The sequence below is a fragment of the Leucoraja erinacea genome, chromosome 28 (genome assembly GCF_028641065.1).
Source record: "Leucoraja erinacea ecotype New England chromosome 28, Leri_hhj_1, whole genome shotgun sequence".
NCBI lineage: Eukaryota > Metazoa > Chordata > Chondrichthyes > Rajiformes > Rajidae > Leucoraja > Leucoraja erinaceus.
The window spans coordinates 6,871,706-6,888,744 of NC_073404.1; the positions used below are offsets into that span (position 1 = coordinate 6,871,706).

At 42.1% G+C, this 17,039-nt stretch overlaps 2 protein-coding genes across 2 annotated transcripts in view; one reads left to right on the plus strand and one right to left on the minus strand.

The window, feature by feature from the left end:
* The window catches only part of nf1a (neurofibromin 1a), a 305,820-nt gene that overhangs the window by 195,210 nt on the left and 93,571 nt on the right, over window positions 1-17,039 (plus strand). The gene's annotated exons all lie outside the window — the stretch shown is intronic.
* LOC129710545 (leukosialin) lies at window positions 1,847-14,281 on the minus strand. Its single transcript, XM_055657599.1, has 2 exons — window positions 11,212-14,281; window positions 1,847-4,745 (listed from the first exon to the last, which is right to left on the minus strand). Exon 2 carries the CDS (start codon window positions 4,685-4,687, stop codon window positions 3,686-3,688), a length of 1,002 nt encoding a protein of 333 aa, XP_055513574.1. The 5' UTR covers window positions 4,688-4,745; window positions 11,212-14,281; the 3' UTR covers window positions 1,847-3,685.

Below are 17,039 nucleotides of genomic sequence, written 5' to 3' on the forward strand. Positions count from 1 at the left end.
AAGTGGCATTAAACTTGCCTCGGAGAGAGTGCAGTGAACACTCATTAGATTGATTCCTGAAATGATTTGAGTCAATTGGGCCTACGCTCTCTGAAAGCTGAGGTGATTAAATTAAAGCTTGCAAGAAGCTGAGGAGGCATGGTGGAATGAGTATTCCCTGTAATGGTGGGCATGAAACTAAGGGATGTGGTTTCAGAGTAAAAGGTTAGCTAGCTAAAATTCAGATGAGGGGAAAATTCTTGTCACAGGGGACTGCAGAATTTAGAAATAATTTGCCTCGGAGGTGGTGAGTCATTAAAATACACAAGGCTGATTTTTTTTTTTAATTGTAGAGGAATTCCAGTGTGTGGGGATTTGGCAAGAAAGTAAAGTAAACACCAAAGATCAGGTCAACAACTCCAAAGTTGTCGGCACAGCAGGACATGAATATACCAAAAAAGATAACAAATTAGGCAGTGCAGATGTGAGGTAATTTGTTCATTACAGGGGTTGTGCTTTACTCTTACATTGTACAAAAGTTGCGACTTCTCCGTTCCAAATGCGACAAGGTACAAAGGTAAGCAGTCCGAAGAAGAGTCTCGACCTGAAACGTCACCCATTCCTTCTCTCCAGAGATGCTGCCTGTCCCGCTGAGTTACTCCAGCATTTTGTGTCATCACCTATCCATCACCTATCATCGCTATCCATGTTATCTCGGGATGCTGCCTGACCCGCTGAGATTACTCCAGTATTTTGTGTCTATTTGATAGCTCTCCTGATTATAATCTCCATGTTATGTTGCTTTTTTTTGTTTCCATTTGACATAAAACCGCACGAAGAGCTTTCAACTCAAATACCATCGTGGAATGCGTATTCTGTCTAATTTGAGATGCATTTAATGAACACTCAAGCCAATGCCGTTTTTGAATTTATTACTTTTTTTTGGTGTACAGTAACATGCAAAACTTGGTGATTAACATATGCAGATCTGGCATAGCATCGTTAAATGTATCTTGAAATTTGATCTTGAAATAGTTAGAAATTGTTTTTCCATTGTCCCCATCGTCTTTTGGTGGTATATTTGATTTCCTTGCTGATGAATTAAAAAGTTTAAACGGTGTCTAAATGGCAACCATAGCAGGAAGGAATATTTTATTTCTCAAATGAAAATAGAGGAAATTGATTGTTTTTTTTGGCCCTTGTCACATTGTACAAATCTTTTTCCATGGCAAGTTGGAGGCGAGGTCGTGGGGAGGGAATTATGTACACGTGTCTGTGCTTCGATTTTGAACGGCACCAAAATTGTTGATGTGCTGAACGGTGAAGGTGTTATCTAAAATTACAGCAAGATCAGTTGGGAAGGTTGGGTCAAGGAATGGTAAATGGAATTTAACTCTGGCAAGTATTGTGTGTCAAACCAGGCTCGGTCCTTTGCATAAATGGCGCATTATCTGGGAAATTAGTCCAAGAAATGGCAGATGGAATTTAATTTGGACAAATGGGAATTGTTGTATTTCGTTGCATTTCGTTCAGTTAATCGAGGACAGGACTTGCACACTAATTAGAAATTCTCTGGAGAGTGATGTACAATGCAGAGACCAGGGGATGCAAGTGCATTGTTTCCTGAAAGGCAACGCAGATTGTCAAGGTGGTGAAGAAGGCGTTTGTCATTCCTTGATCAGGGCATTAAGCACAGGAGTTGGTAGGTCTTGTTACAACTTTACAGGTCATTCATGAGACCACACTTTTGGCTGCAGCTCTGGTCGCCTAGCTATAGGAAAGATGTTATTAAGCTGGGAAAGTGTGGTGAAAGATTCACAATAATGTAACCAGGATTGGGAAGGCTTGAGCGCAACACTTTTTCCCCCCCCCTGGAGCACAGGAGGCTGAGGGGTGACCTTATTAGATATATAAAATCATGAGTGGCATGGATAGGGTGATTGCTCAATCCTTATTCTAGGGTAGAGGTGCCCAAAACTAGAGAGCATAGATTTAAAGTGAGAGATGAAGGATTGAAAGGAGGACCTGAGGGACATGTTTTTAACACAGAGAGTGATGGGTATATGGAATGAGGAAGCTTTGAATGCTGGTACAATTACAATATTTAAAAGCCATTTGGCCAGTTATTTATACAGAAAAGATTTTGAGGGAGATAGGGGAAATGCAAGCTCAGATAATTTGTTTGGCATAGATGAGTTGGGTTGACAACCCTGTTTTTGTGTTATATAACTGTACAACCCAAATTCCAGGCACAGAATTAAAATTTTCTTAACTAGTGGGTCTACAGAAGTTGGTGGAACTACAAAATGCGTTCTTGCCTTCGTGCACAGTTTGGTCGAAACTTCTGGCACTTGCTGCTTCTTGTAAAACCTGCTAGCAATGATTCCATATATTTTGATCAATTGATCCCAAGTGCCTAAAGATGAAACAACAGTGCACTTTCACATAGGTTTTACCGCTAAACCTTGCTCTCCCCAAAAGTGTTGACATATGCATAATGAGCAGCCAGAGGTTATCTGGAATGTAATCATGATTGTTCAACTATAAATGTTCCTCATTCCTCCACATGACCATCATTAGAGTTTGGCATACCAACAACATGTGCACAGTTGTGAGCTGAAGTCAGATGTATCTCCAGGTGAACTGAGCTGGACATGGGGAGCAAACTCTACCATGTGGCACAGCTGTAGAGTTGCTGCCTTGCAGCACCAGCGCCCGTGATTCAGTCCTGACAGAGTTTGTATGTCCTTCCTGTGAATTTGAATTTTGTCTGGTGGAAAAAAATGGAGTTTAGACTTATTATTATTGTTATGTGTACAGAGGTAACGTAAAAAGCTTTGTTTTGCATGCTATTAATGACAGATCGGATATAGTATATATAATTACAATCATGTCAACTCAAGAACAATAGACGGGAAGATACAGAGTGCAGAATATAGTTCTCAGCATTGTGGCGCATCAGTTCCATGGACTAAGTCCATTGTCCACAATGGGGGTAGAGGTGAAATGGACAGTACCCTGAATAACCACTTAAGAATGCTTAATTGTTAGTGGTGTTTCATTTTTCATTTTTAGCTTTAAAATTGTTTTTCCATCGGAATAGAGAGAATGCTGCATTTACAGTAGCATTATTACAGCAGTATGAATTTCAATGATGCAAGCGATGATCATTCTTGCTCTCCATTTGAGACAATACTGGTGCTTGTGTTTGTTCATAGTTGACTTCCTCATCACTCAATGTTGAATGATTGCTGAAAAATGGTTTGATGGCCAGGTAATCCAAAAGAGGAGCGTGCTAAAATTCTTCTTTGTTAATTAATTTCCCTTTGTTCAGTTAGATGGGAGTGAAAAAAAAGAGAGTGAAATACAGGCTTCAATATCTGAAAATATATATTTTTTAAACTATGAAATCTGTTTGTCCACACTTTTAACAAAAGCAGAAGTGCAGCAACAAGATCGCAACGCTGAGGAAATTTTGCATTTGTATTCATGAACCCACATCTAACTTGCATATTAGGAAGATGCAATGTTTTGCACTTTAGGTATAATGGATAATTTTACCACATCTAATTTAAAAATACAGTGCGCATCTGCTGATGCACAAACGGATTTGCTTCAGAAGAAAGTGACTCTGGGCCCACTTCGGAGAACCTTGCTTTCCACTCGTGTGATCTGAAGCAAACACTTGATCTTTTCAAACCTCCCATTAGAGAGGCGGAGGCAAATCAGAATTATTCACAAGATCCACAATATCCATTGGCGGAGGGGGCATATCAAAATATTTTGAATCTGCATCAGATGGACCTTCTGGTAACTTTGAAGTCTCTGTATCTGTTGCAGGCAGTGGAGGCTGCGCGTCAGCTTCATCCGGAATATCATGTTCCTCGAGCAGTGGTGGGAACTCTTGACTAGTTGTTTTAGTTAAAGCTGGCGGTTCTTTTACTATTTCATTATCCCCTTTGACGTCAGCAGACAGTGCCTTTTCTTCTGACTCAGTTGAAGCCAAGTTATTGACCCCTTCAGTCGCCTGCAACTCCATGCTGTAGTTATCCAGTAAGGAATCACGTTTTCCCTTTTTCGAGAGGAAGCTGGTGAGCGAGGGGCGTTTTGCTGGAGCATCACCGCCTTCATCTGGATGTTCGGGGTCATTACTGATGACACCTGGGCAAGTTCCTGCCCATGGCGTGTCCTGCACATTATACTTTCTCGAGCATCTTTTCACCAGGAGGATCACAATTATGGCGACCACCATAAACAGCAATAGCCCTCCAATGATGCAAGCGATGATCATGCTTGCATTTAAGTTGGTGCCTTGGCCTTTTCTACTATTTTTTCCGGTTGACTTCCTCACTGTTGTAGAAGTCAGTGACTTAGTATTGCTATCAACTTTTGTCACAGGCGAAGTTGATGGAGAGGCCGAATTTGAAACAGATGGCTCCGACGAATGATTTGATACCGTTTGTGAGCTGTTGGGAAACGTAGTTGCCAAATCGGAAGTTGTGTTGGGAAGGTCATTTGTCTGTCCACTTGCATTCGGCATATTCATGGTTGTCAAAGATGTCAGAGGCATTGGGGTACTTGATGATGCATTCAAAGTTGTATTTAATTCTTCTGCTAAATTAAAGTTTGTGTTGTTTAAACCATTCAGGCCATTGACTATCAGGCCATTGACTAGCAGTGCCAATATAGTCAACCGAATTACTGCCATGTTAGTTTTGAAGACACAGGATTTCAAAGCCCTAGAACAGCTGATGACTTTTCAGTACCTGAAAGAATGAAAAAGATGATTTGTTTAGTTCATTTTTTTTGTATGATTGCATTAAAAATGTTTTTTCTTAAAGATGAGATAAATATTAGTATTGACAGACGTATAGGCAGTGTACAGTTCAATGATGTACTTAAAAGATAAAATCATCCCATTAAGCAGGTTTGGCTGTGCCTGTTTTTAACCTGCTTGCGACAATAAATATTTTTGAAATATCCAAAACCAAATGGAAAATGTGACCATATTTTACAGAGTGAACTGCAGGTATTTATTTACTTGTGTGGTGGCAGGATCAAGATTTGATTCATAAATTTAGTCCAGAGATAAAACACAAAAATGCTCCTTTTGTTTCAGTGTTGATGGTACAGCCACAAGATTAGATTAAGGCAAATTTAATTTTAATTACTTGACATGTTTGTTTCATTAATGATTAAGTGCTTTTAAATTTTTCGATAAATGTTACTTGGATTTTGAATTCTTCTCAATCTGAGGGATACAATTGCATTGGGGAAAAAAGAACAACTTTGACACAGTTGGAACATGGCTTTTTACTTGAGCTTCAGTTGGAGAACACAAAGTGCTAGAGTAACACAGTGGGTCAGGCAGCATCTCCAGAGGACATGGATTGGCGCGTTTTTGCCCACTGAGCACATGCCGACCAATGATCACCCATTTGTATTAGTGCTATGTCATCCCATGTTCCTATCTACTCCCTCCACATTAGGGGCAATTTAGAAGTTTTAATTATCCTGCATACCCCCACATCTATGGAGGGTGGATGGAAACCGGAGCACCCGGTGGAAACTCACCTAGTCACAGGGAGAACATGCATCCCTACATAGATAGCTCTTGACTTCAGGATCAAACCGGGGCATCCGACGCTGTGAGGGTAAAGCTCTATCAGCTGCGCCACTTTGCTACCCGTGTAAATTTACAGTGTAATTAGTATTAATCTGTTTAGGAGCTGACTTCTGTGATGAATGCAAGTAGCATTCATTCTTTATGAAAACGGGTGGAGAAGTCATGATGGTTTTGCTGTTCTGCACAGACAAAGCATTTCCTGAGCTGAGGGAACGGGCAACTTAGAGACTGCTCACGACGCATTCAGGCTTAACAAGGAACTTGGCCAATTGCACTTCTCCTTTGTGAGGCCTTTCATCCTGTTATCGTTGTAAGAGGATGATTTCACAATGCATGTGACATTTTGAAATACGTTCTATTCTCACCCTTGTGATAACTAATTTCATGTTGACCCATATTGCTTTGTCAATAAAGTCCGTGCATCATTAAAAAAAAAAACACCTTGGATTTTGAATTTGCTCGTTGGGAAGCGTCTATTTAGTCAGCATCTTGTGTGGATTAGCTGACACATGCTTCTCACAGTACATTGATTTTGAATTAAGGCAAAACCACTATACTGCAGAATCCGGAATGCATCAACACCTTTTGGGAGGACCTTTGGCTGGAAATTAAGAACAAAAAAAAAAATGGGAGCTGGAGTAATCGTGGAATTCTGTTTAAGAAGGAACCGCAGATGCTGGAAAATCGAAGGTTTGCCTTTTTGAGCTTGCTCCGGCGTACTTTGGTTTCATCCACATCATCACTATTTTCCAGTACTATCACCATATCCCTTGGCATCCATTAATTTATTTATTTATTTTTTTTTGAATGAGCACATTAAGTGAGTCTCTTCAGATTTCTGGGTATAGGATTTCAAATGGTTCACTACCCAATTAGTAAATACATTTCTCCCATGTTAATTCAATGCTGCTTCCCCCTTATTCTGAGACTGTGCTCCCTGGTTGTCTAATGTCAAGGGAAACATCTCCCCTGCAACCAGCCTGTGAAGCCCATGAAAGATTGTCTGAGGGAGGGTCTCGACCTGAAACATCACCTATTTTTTTTTTTTCTCTCCAGAAATGCTGTCTGACCTGCTGAGTTGTTCCAGCATTTTGTATCTATCTTCGATCTGCAGTTCCCTCCTACACATGAAAACATGTGTTGGTTTGGATGACATCTTTGATTCTTCTGAACCCTGTAAAGTGTAGTCACAGTCAGCACAGTCTCTATTCGTACACCAAATTCGCCGTCCTTGGAACTGGCCTGGTGAATTGTTGCTGCATTCCCTCCATGGCAACAACATCATTCCGTGGGCAAGGAAAACCAAGTTGTACACAAAACTCAAGAGGGAATCTCACCAAGGCAATGTGTTTCTTGTCCCCAAAGTCAAACCCTTTGGTCATGAAGGCTAACATACCATTTGCCTTCCAAATCAGTAAATGCACATGTGATTTGGCGTTTAGTGATGTGTGTACAAGCAAACCCAAGTGCTTTGAACATCAATGCTCTGTTTTCTGTAATGTTCACCTCCAATTTTTCTACATTGTTTTTGCCATGACCTTGCCCACTCACTCGACTTGTCCATATGCATCTTTTGCATTCTATGTTTTGAATGCTTCAATGGGATCTTGAAGTGCCATTACACCAAGGGTGTCATAATTTAAAGGGATGTGTAGCTGTGAAGGCATATTGAAGGTGAGCTATGTTTCTGCTATTTATTTAGAATGGATAATGTCAACAACTAATCCTAAAATATAAGATTATCTTTTGTAAAAAAGCTAAAATATTGTGTTTTCAGCCATCACGACTCTCTCTGGTACAAACATGTCTTCATGTCTTTTTGCAACTTGTGCCGTACTTTACTTTGGCCAATTGTGCTGTTGGTTTGTGGAATCGTGCCTTCACAATTTATTTAAGGCAACGGTTGTAATCCAATGGTGCATTATTGAACCTGTACTTTGTGTCCCTGAAGTTGCCAGTTTTGTGCTTGTGAACCAGTTTGCTGCATGGATTCTGGCCAAAACTGGAAAGACTGCGTCCGCACTCTGCTGCAGATCTGTAGTGTAAGCATACTAATAAATTGACTTTATCTACAATTTACTGTCTATTTGTATTAGTAAAATAGTTACTGAATGTCACAGGACAGTTGGTAACCAAGCTGACCTCCCGGTGGCTCAGCACTTCAACACACCTCCGCTCGGTCCGCAATAACCAAGCTGACCTCCCGGTGGCTCAGCACTTCAACTCCCCCTCCCACTCCGCCTCCGACCTCTCTGTCCTGGGTCTCCTCCATGGCCACAGCGAGCAGCACCGGAAATTGGAGGAACAGCACCTCATATTCCGTTTGGGGAGTCTGCACCCCGGGGGCATGAACATCGAATTCTCCCAATTTTGTTAGTCCTTGCTGTCTCCTCCCCTTCCTCAGCCCCCCTGCTGTCTCCTCCCATCCCCCAGCCTTCTGGCTACTCCTCCTTTTCCCTTTCTTGTCCCCACCCACCCCCGCCCCCGATCAGTCTGAAGAAGGGTTTCGGACCGAAACGTTGTCTATTTCCTTCGCTCCATAGATGCTGCTGCACCCGCTGAGTTTCTCCAGCTTTTTTGTGTAACCGTCACAGGACAGTTAATGTGTTTTAAATGATGGCGTCAGTCTCTTACATCACTTTTACACACAGCCTCGCACCAATTTGTTCAAATACTTATAGCCTGCATTGGCAAAATGTAGGCATGAATAAATTGATCAATGATAAGCTGCAAACCTTTTTTGTGTGTGATGTACTATAGCAATTGAGTGATTGTGTAGGCACGGTCCTAGTATTGAGAGTCGTACTAAAAGTATAACAGTTAACATTTGCTGCATCTTTTGTAAAAATAATTTGGTATCCAAACAGAAAAACGCTTAACAATTTTTTTTTTAAAAAGCATTTTTACTCTAGTTTAATTCAGGTAAACTAGTTGCATGATAAAACAGCTCACTGACTTTAACTAGCAAAACTTAATGGGAAGTCGGATTTAAAAGGCTTCTCACTGAGGCCCCATCATGTGATTCCTTCCTTCCTGAAGTGAGGTGGTCAGCAGCTGCTCCAAGGGGACTTGACATCTGTTTCCTTTGAAGGATGTATTTCATGTTTTAATTACCACCCCTGTATAGGGAACTTAAGTTTTTTACTGATGCAACTAACTTGGCTGTAAATGTTATATTTAGTTTAGTTCATTTATAGCGCGGAAGCAGACCCTTCAACTCACCATGACCGCACTGACCAGCGATCCCCGCACATTAACACTATCCTACACACACTAGGACAATTTACACTTATACCAAGCCAATTAACCTACAAACCTTTATGTCTTTGGAGGGTGGGATGAAACCGAAGATTTTGGACAAACCCTACATGGTCACGGGGGGAACGTACAAACTCTGTACAGACAGCACCTGTAGTTGGGATCGACACGCATGCCTCTGGCATTGTAAGTGCTGTAAGGCAGCAACTCTACCGCTGCGCCACTGTGCTGCCCTGTGGCTAAGGAGAAGTTGGTCTCTTATTTTTGCTTTTTCCAAGTTGGAAAGATGCTTGGTAAGAGAAATCTGCGTTGCAATGTCTATAAGATGGCTGTCATGGGAGTAACTTCCCCAACCTGTTACAGTCCGCACATAAAGTACACACAAGCAATGATAAAATACAAAGTATTGGAGGAACTCAGCAGGGCAGGTAGCATCTCTGGAAAGAATGGATGTGACATTTTGCATTGGGACCCTTCATCAGACTACATTGGTATATAAATATGTAATTCATTATATTGATTTAACCATTTGTGTGCCATTGCAGTGATGCATAATTTCATATCATTTTTCCAGCCTGAGCTTGCCCACCCCATTACTAGGAATATCTTCAGCTCAGAAATTCCATACATGAAGACAAAGTTTAAATTATACCTGATGTGTTTGCCAAAGGGGGAGATTAAATCTTGTGACTGCCCTGACTACTGTTGCTCACATGCATTGTCATATTTTAAAAGCAAAATTGGCAGAAGCAAAGTTCCAAGATGGTCATTGATTTATATTGCTTGCTTTACAACCTCGGGAGATTCGAGAACACTTCTACAATTCATTAAGATGGAGACACAAAGCATTTAAACAGGTACATGGATAGGAAAGTTTCAGAGGGATATGGGCCAAACATGGGCAGATGGGCCTGGTGTAGAAGGGACATTTTAAGGTCATAAGTGATAGGAGCTGAAATAGGCCATTCAGCCCTTCAAGTCCACCGCTATTCAGTCATAGCTGATCTATCTCTTCCTTCCTAATCCCATTCTCCTGCCTTCTCCCCATAACCTCTGATACCTGTACTAATCAAGAATCCCTCTATGTGTAAGAAAGAACTGCAGATGCTGGTTTAAATCGAAGGTGGATACAAAGTGCTGGAGTAACTCGGCGGGTGAGGCAGCATCCCTGGAGTAAAGGAATGGGCGACGTTTCGGGTCGAGACCCTTCTTCAGACAGAATCACTCTATCTCTGCCTTAAGAAAATATCCACTGACCCGGCCTCCACAGCCTTCTGTGGCAAATAATTCCACAAATTCACCTCCCTCTGATTAAATACATTTCTCCTTGTTTCCTCCCTAAAATAACGTCTAATTCTGAGGCTATGACCTCTATTCCTAGACTCTCCCACCAGTGAAAACATCCACTCTGTCAAAGCCTTTCACCATTCTGTATGTTTCAATAAGGCTACCCCCTCATTCTCTTAAACTCCGGCGAGTACAGGTCCAGTGCCGACAAACGCTCATCATGGATTAACCTACTCATTCCTGGGATCATTCTTGCAAACTAGGCGTCTAGATCGGCATGGGCAAGTTGGGCAGAAGGGCCTGTTTCGGTGCTGTATAGCCCCATGACACTTACTGTTACAAGGAACTGAAGGTGCTGGAATCTTGAACAAGACACAATGTGCTGGAGGAACATTGAAGTAGAAAAAACACAACATTTTTGATTGATAATTGGTGCCATTTAAAAAACAAGTGAGTCTGGCCAGATATTTCCTTGCTGTTAAAGACTACAACGTGACTCAAATGGCTGCTATGTTTGGCTGTTCAAAACTCATTGTTCTTAGAAGAAAAAGCAATTAATTATACTGAGTGCCCTGAGAGATTTTGAATGAATAACATTATATAAATTAGTTATAACTCTATTTACATATAAATAAACAATAAATTAGTTTCAATGGACAATAAAAGTGTTAATATACATCGCGAGCTAACTGGATTTGCCAGGTATTCAGAATAATGAACCTTGTAATAGCTAATAGCTACTTATTAAGATTGATTGCAGCAAGTGGATTTGATACAGAATTGAAGCAATTTAGGTTTACAATAACATTGACACCTTGAACAATCTGCCATTCACTGACTCCAACCAGTTCAGGTAATTTGTTGATGTTTTGTCAAGGACACATTGCTTATCTCATTCATCGCCCTCCTTAAGTCACCTCCACTCATTTCCCTCGTCCCCCTTCGCTCATCTGCCTCATTGCTGCACTCAACTGACACATCTGGGATCGCAAATTAACAGCTGGTTTTTCCATTGAAAGTTAATCCATTCCCGTTTTGCACGTGCTTTTGAAAAGACTTACCACAGACGGAGCTTGGGCTTGGAGCCTGAAGAATGTGTCTGGTACTGCTGTTTCTTGGTTATCACATGTAATACAGATCTCTGTAAGACTGATCACTTTGCATTTACTGTCACGCAAGTACTTAAATGAATACTCCAAACCAATCAAGTTCATCTGCTGTTGTGGTGTCACTTGTTAATTTTGAGGTTTCAATAAAAGGGAAGTAAGAGCACTGTATGTTCTCCGGACGTGAAGAAATTAGTAGCAGGCTTGAGTTTTGCAAATAAAACCTGGTCGAAAATCCATTAAAGATTAGACAACAAATGCCTGATTTGTAAAATGTTGCTTGCTTCTCGTGCCATAGTCAACGAACGACACCATATTTCCTGTAAACCTATTTGTGATGTTTTAATTTGCTCTTGCTCTCTTAAGTTCGCCAAGGTTGAACATTTGTGTGCAGTTACACAACCTTTGCCGGTGCAACACTGCACTCAACATGGTACTTCTGTGAAAGATTGCACCTAGCTCGCTCTTCCTCATCCTTCTTGCTGTTTGATTGTAAAGCAATCCATTTGCAAGTTTAGTTTTGAATAAAAGTTGTTGAAGTGAGTGGAAAGTAAGATTTTTTTTTTTTTAAGAGGTTAATTTCAAAACCTCATGCAAACCCCACAAACTTGTTTTCCATTGTCATGTTCTTACCAAAAGCTCTTGAATAAGATAGTGACAGCATGTTTCAATGATAGAAGTACTAGTAAAGAGGAAATGTCAAAATGGATGCTATTAAATGGAGCAAAGTAGATAAAAATGCTGGAGAAACTCAGCGGGTGAGACAGCATCTATGGAGCGAAGGAATAGGTGACGTTTTGGGTTGAGACCCAGTCTGAAGAAGGGTCTCGACCCGAAACATCACCTATTCCTTCACTTCATAGATGCTGCCTCACCCACTGAGCTCCTCCAGCATTTTTATCTACCTTCGATTTTTCCAGCATCTGCAGTTCCTTCTTAAACATTAAGTGGAGGAAGGTACTTTTCCTTCTCTTCCCTCACACTGTATGTCGGTACTCATGGCTATTAATAATGATAAACGAAATGAATTCAACCAAACAGTATTGACAATGTAATTCACAGCCCAGGCCTCATTAAAGACCCTTCCAGTTAAAATGTTAATCCAGGTTTCAAGGGAAATTAATGCATCTCTTTCATTCCCTCTTCCCTCTTTACCTGTTCTGTTCTCATAGTGTTTAGTTATAGACAATAGGTGCAGGGGTAGGCCATTTGGCCCTTCGAGCCAGCACCGCCATTCAATGTGATCATGGCTGATTGTCCCCAATCAGTACCCCGTTCCTGCCTTCTCCCCATATCCCCTGACTCTGCTATTTTTAAGAGCCCTATCTAGCTCTCTCTTGAAAGCATCCAGAGAACCTGCCTCCACCACCCTCTGAGGCAGAGAATTCCAGACTCACCACTCTCTGTGAGAAAAAGTGTTTCCTCGTCTCCGTTCTAAATGGCTTACTCCTTATTCTTAAACTGTGGCCCCTGGTTCTGGACTCCCCCAACATCGGGAACATGTTTCCTGCCTCTAGCGTGTCCAAGCCTTTAAAATCTTATATGTTTCAATGAGATATCCTCTCATCCTTCTAAACTCCAGAGTGTACAGCCCAGCTGCTCCATTCTCTCAGCATATGACAGTCCCGCCATCCCGGGAATTAACCTTGTAAACCTACGCTGCACTCCCTCAATAGCAAGAATGTCCTTGCTCAAATGAGGGGACCAAAACAGCACACAATACTCCAGGTGTCACTAGTTCTGTGATGCAGCGTGGAGACAAGCTCTCCGGCCCACCGATTCTGCACCAACCAGCGATCACCCACACACTAGTTCTATCCTGCACACGAAGGAGAATTTACAGAAGCCAATTGATCTACACATCTTTGCAGTTAACTGTATTCTTCAGAGATAAAAATGCTTGAACACTTGTGGCTTAATCATTTTTTGAGCGTGGGGCTAATAATTTACCAGTGCCAGCTATTTAACACTGATTCGTCACCCATTCCTCCTATCCAGAGATGCTGCATCTTCCACTGAGATACTCAAGCATTTAGTGCCTTATCTTCAGTGTAAACCAGCATCTGCAGTTCCTTCCTACACATTTGACACTCGGCTTTGTCTCCAGCACTCTTACTGTCCCCTGCTGCCTTGATTTCCTTAGAAGGCTTACGAAGTTGTCAGACAACATGTCCCCGACAACTCTCACCAACTTCTACAGATGCACCATAGAAAACATTCTATCAGGATGCATCACACCTTGGTTTGGAAACGGCTCCACCCAAGACCGCAAGAAAATTGCAGCGAATTGTGGACGCAGCCCAGACCATCACAAACACCAACCTCCCTTCTATTGACTCCATTTATACCTCACACTGCCTCGGCAAGGCCAGCAGCATAATCAAGGATGAGTTGCGCCCTGGTCACTTCCTCTTCTCCCTTCCCCCATCCGGCAAAAGGTATAGAAGCATGAAAACGCACATCTCCAGACTAAGGATGTTTCTACCCAGCTGTTATCAGGTGACTGAATCATCCCACCACAACCAGAGAGCAGTACTGAACTACTATCTACCTCTTTGGTGACCCTCTGACTATCCTTGATTGGACTTTGCTGACTTTACCTTGCACTAAATGTTATTCCCTTAAGGGTCTCGAATAAAAAGTCACCCATTCATTCTCTCCGGAGATGTTGCCTGTCCCGCTGAGTTACTCCAGCATTTTGTGTCAACCTTCCCTTGTATCTATACTTTGTAAATGGCTCAATTGTAATTATCTATAGTCTTTCTGCTGACTGGATAGCATGCAACAAAAGCTTTTCACTGCACCTAAACTAAATAAAATAAACTGAACTGAACTGCTTATTTTTTTCCAACTAAGCACTTTTTATGCAGTATCGAAGGGAAAGATGATGCTTGAATTTGTGGTGGTATAAGAGTAATGTCAGAACAATTGTTTCCACTCATCTTTCCCCCCAGTAGACTCGTTTGGACCCAGCCTATATGAGGAAAATCCCATGCTTGAGCATGCTAATAATAATATATTTTTTTTTAACATTGCCCTTGTTTAGGCCTCTTTTACCCTATTATGGGCATTGATGGTCACATATTTAACCTTTATTAGTTTGTGCTATGCCATAGTATATCAATAAAGTTAACCTTGTTTATGATCGATCAATATCATGACAGTATGAACCTGAGATTGACAAGGGCCACAGCAACTGTTTAGTAAGTTTACCCTCTGCAGAGAGTGAGATTCACAAAAAAAGTTCTGGTTTTTTAAGGATTTCCCCCTATCCTAACTGATGACAAAATGTGACAGGTTAACTGTTTTGATCAGGTGGGATGAGGAATGGTACGGCATTTTAAAGGAGTTGACAAAAGTACAGATAAGTACAAACTGTGGCAGGGTTTTGATCAGGTGGGCTGAGGAATGGTTAATGGAGTTTAATACAGATAAGTACAAGGTGTTGCATTTTGGGAAGTCGAACCAAGCAACACCTTCACAGTGAAAGGCAGAGCAGAAGGATCTGGGAGGGCTGGTACATAGTTCCTTGAAAGTGCCGTCACAGATAGGTAAGGGGGTCAAGAAGACCTTCGGCATATTGGCCTTGATCAATCAGCGTATTGAGTATAGAAGTTGGGATGGTACAGTTGTACAGGGCATTGGTGAGGCCACATTTGGAGTATTGTGCAGTTTTACTCGCCCTGTTACAGGAAAGATGTTAAGCTGGAAAGGGGGCAGAGAAGATGTACGAGGATGTTGCCAGGACTCGAGGGTCTGAGGTTTAGGGAGAAGTTACACAGGCTTGACTTTATTTCTTGGAACGTAGGAGGATGAGGGGTGATCTTACAGAGGTTTATCAGATCATGAGGGGAATGGATGGGTAAATGTACAGAGTAGGAGATTAAAGAACCAGAGGACATAGGTTTAAGGTGAGAGGAGAAATATCTAACTGGAACCTGTGGGGAAACTTCTTCCCCACAAAGGGTGGTGGGTATATGGGACGAGCTGCCAGAGGATGCCAACCATGAGCAAGTGGGGCGAGTGTAGCTTGGGCATCTTGGCCAGCATAGGCAAGTTGGGCCGAAGGGACTGTTTCCGCGCAGTGAAACAGAATAAGAAGTGATTTTGCAGAAAAATAAATGGTGAGTGTTATTGGCAGCAGATGCTGAGAGGATGTTTCTCCAAGTGAGATTATCTCGAACCAGCGGGCGGCCTATTTCAGATGGAGTTGAGATATTTCTTGAAGTCTATGAATCTTTGCAATCCTCTACCCCCCAGCGAGTTGCAGAGACTGAGTTGCTTAAGATGTTCAAGTTAGAGTTTCATGTATTTGTATGACTGAGAGTAGATATGGAGAGAGGGAGGGACAGTGGCCTTGGATCAGACTGGGTCTTATTGAACGGCAGAATAGGCTCGAGAACGGCACGAGGGCAGCATGGTGGCGAGACAGTCGAGTTGCAGCGCCGAAGACCTTGGTTCGATCCTGACTGTGGGTGCTGCCTGTACGGAGTTTATACGTTCTCCCAGTGACCGCGCGTGTTTTCTCCGAGATTTTCGGTTTCTTCCCACACTCCAAAGATGTACAGGCTTATCGGTTAATTGGCTTGGTGTATGTGTAAAATTGTCCCTAGTGTGTGTAAGGTAGTGTTAATGTGCGGCGATGGCTAGTCGGTACAGACTCGGTGGGCTTAAGGGCCCGTTTCTGCACTGTATCTCTAAACAAAACTAAAACTAAACTAAATGGTTGGGGATCTTCTGCACCTTTTTCTTGTTATAATTCACATTTCCATTTTATTCGCTTTCGCTTGTCAGCATTATCTGTTCATCAGTCCTCTTTTAGAAAGTGGTTTTATTGCAGTGGAAAGAAGGGACTGGTGATAACTCAAAGATGCCACTTCCTTTTCTCAAAATATGTTTCCCCCCCCCCCTCCACCCCCACCACTGGCCATCTGGTCCTGACTGCAGAAGAGAAGTCTCTCATGAGTAGAACAGTGGCTTGTGGGGTTCCTAATTTTTCCATTTTGAAGCTTCAGCGGGTTGACGGATGTTGGATGAGCTTAGATTGGGTTAGTTTCTTCTCATATTCACCAGGGTACAAATCCCACATGAAGCTCACCTGCAATAATGATCAACATTAATCTACAATAAATGCAATGACAAGGGGAAAGGTGTAAAACTGAAGCGCAAAATCCGAGTGGTGCAAATGAATATTGAAGTCTTAAAATGTAATGACTGAATGAGATCATTGGCAGCATATTGAAGAATGGTGAGTGAAAGTCAAATCAAGTCCATTTTATTTCTATAGCACATTTAAAACCAACTCTTGGTGACCAAAGTGCTTTACATCAGTGCAGGCACTAACGTGCGACATACAGTGGTACATAGATCTAATAATACAAACATAAATACATACAGCGCTCCCTCAGAGGACCTCAAGAAACGCTTGTGAGTAGAAATAAGTTTTAAGTCTAGATTTAAGAGTCGATGGAGGGGGCATTTCTGATGGGAAGAGGGATGCGGTTCCACAGTCTAGGTGCTGCAACCGCAAAAGCACGGTAGCCCCTGAGCTTATACCTGGACCGCGGGATGGTCGGTAACCCCAAGTCCTGAGGGACCTGGAGGTAGAATGGTGGGTTAGCAGATTTAGATGTCGGGGGGGGCAAGCCCGTTAAGGGCCTTGTATACATAAAGGAGGAGCTTGAAATTGATTCTGAACCACACTGGGAGCCAGTGGAAAGAGGCCAGAATCGGGGTGATGTGGTCCCTTTTTCGGGTGCCCGTCAGAAGTCGTGCTGCGGCGT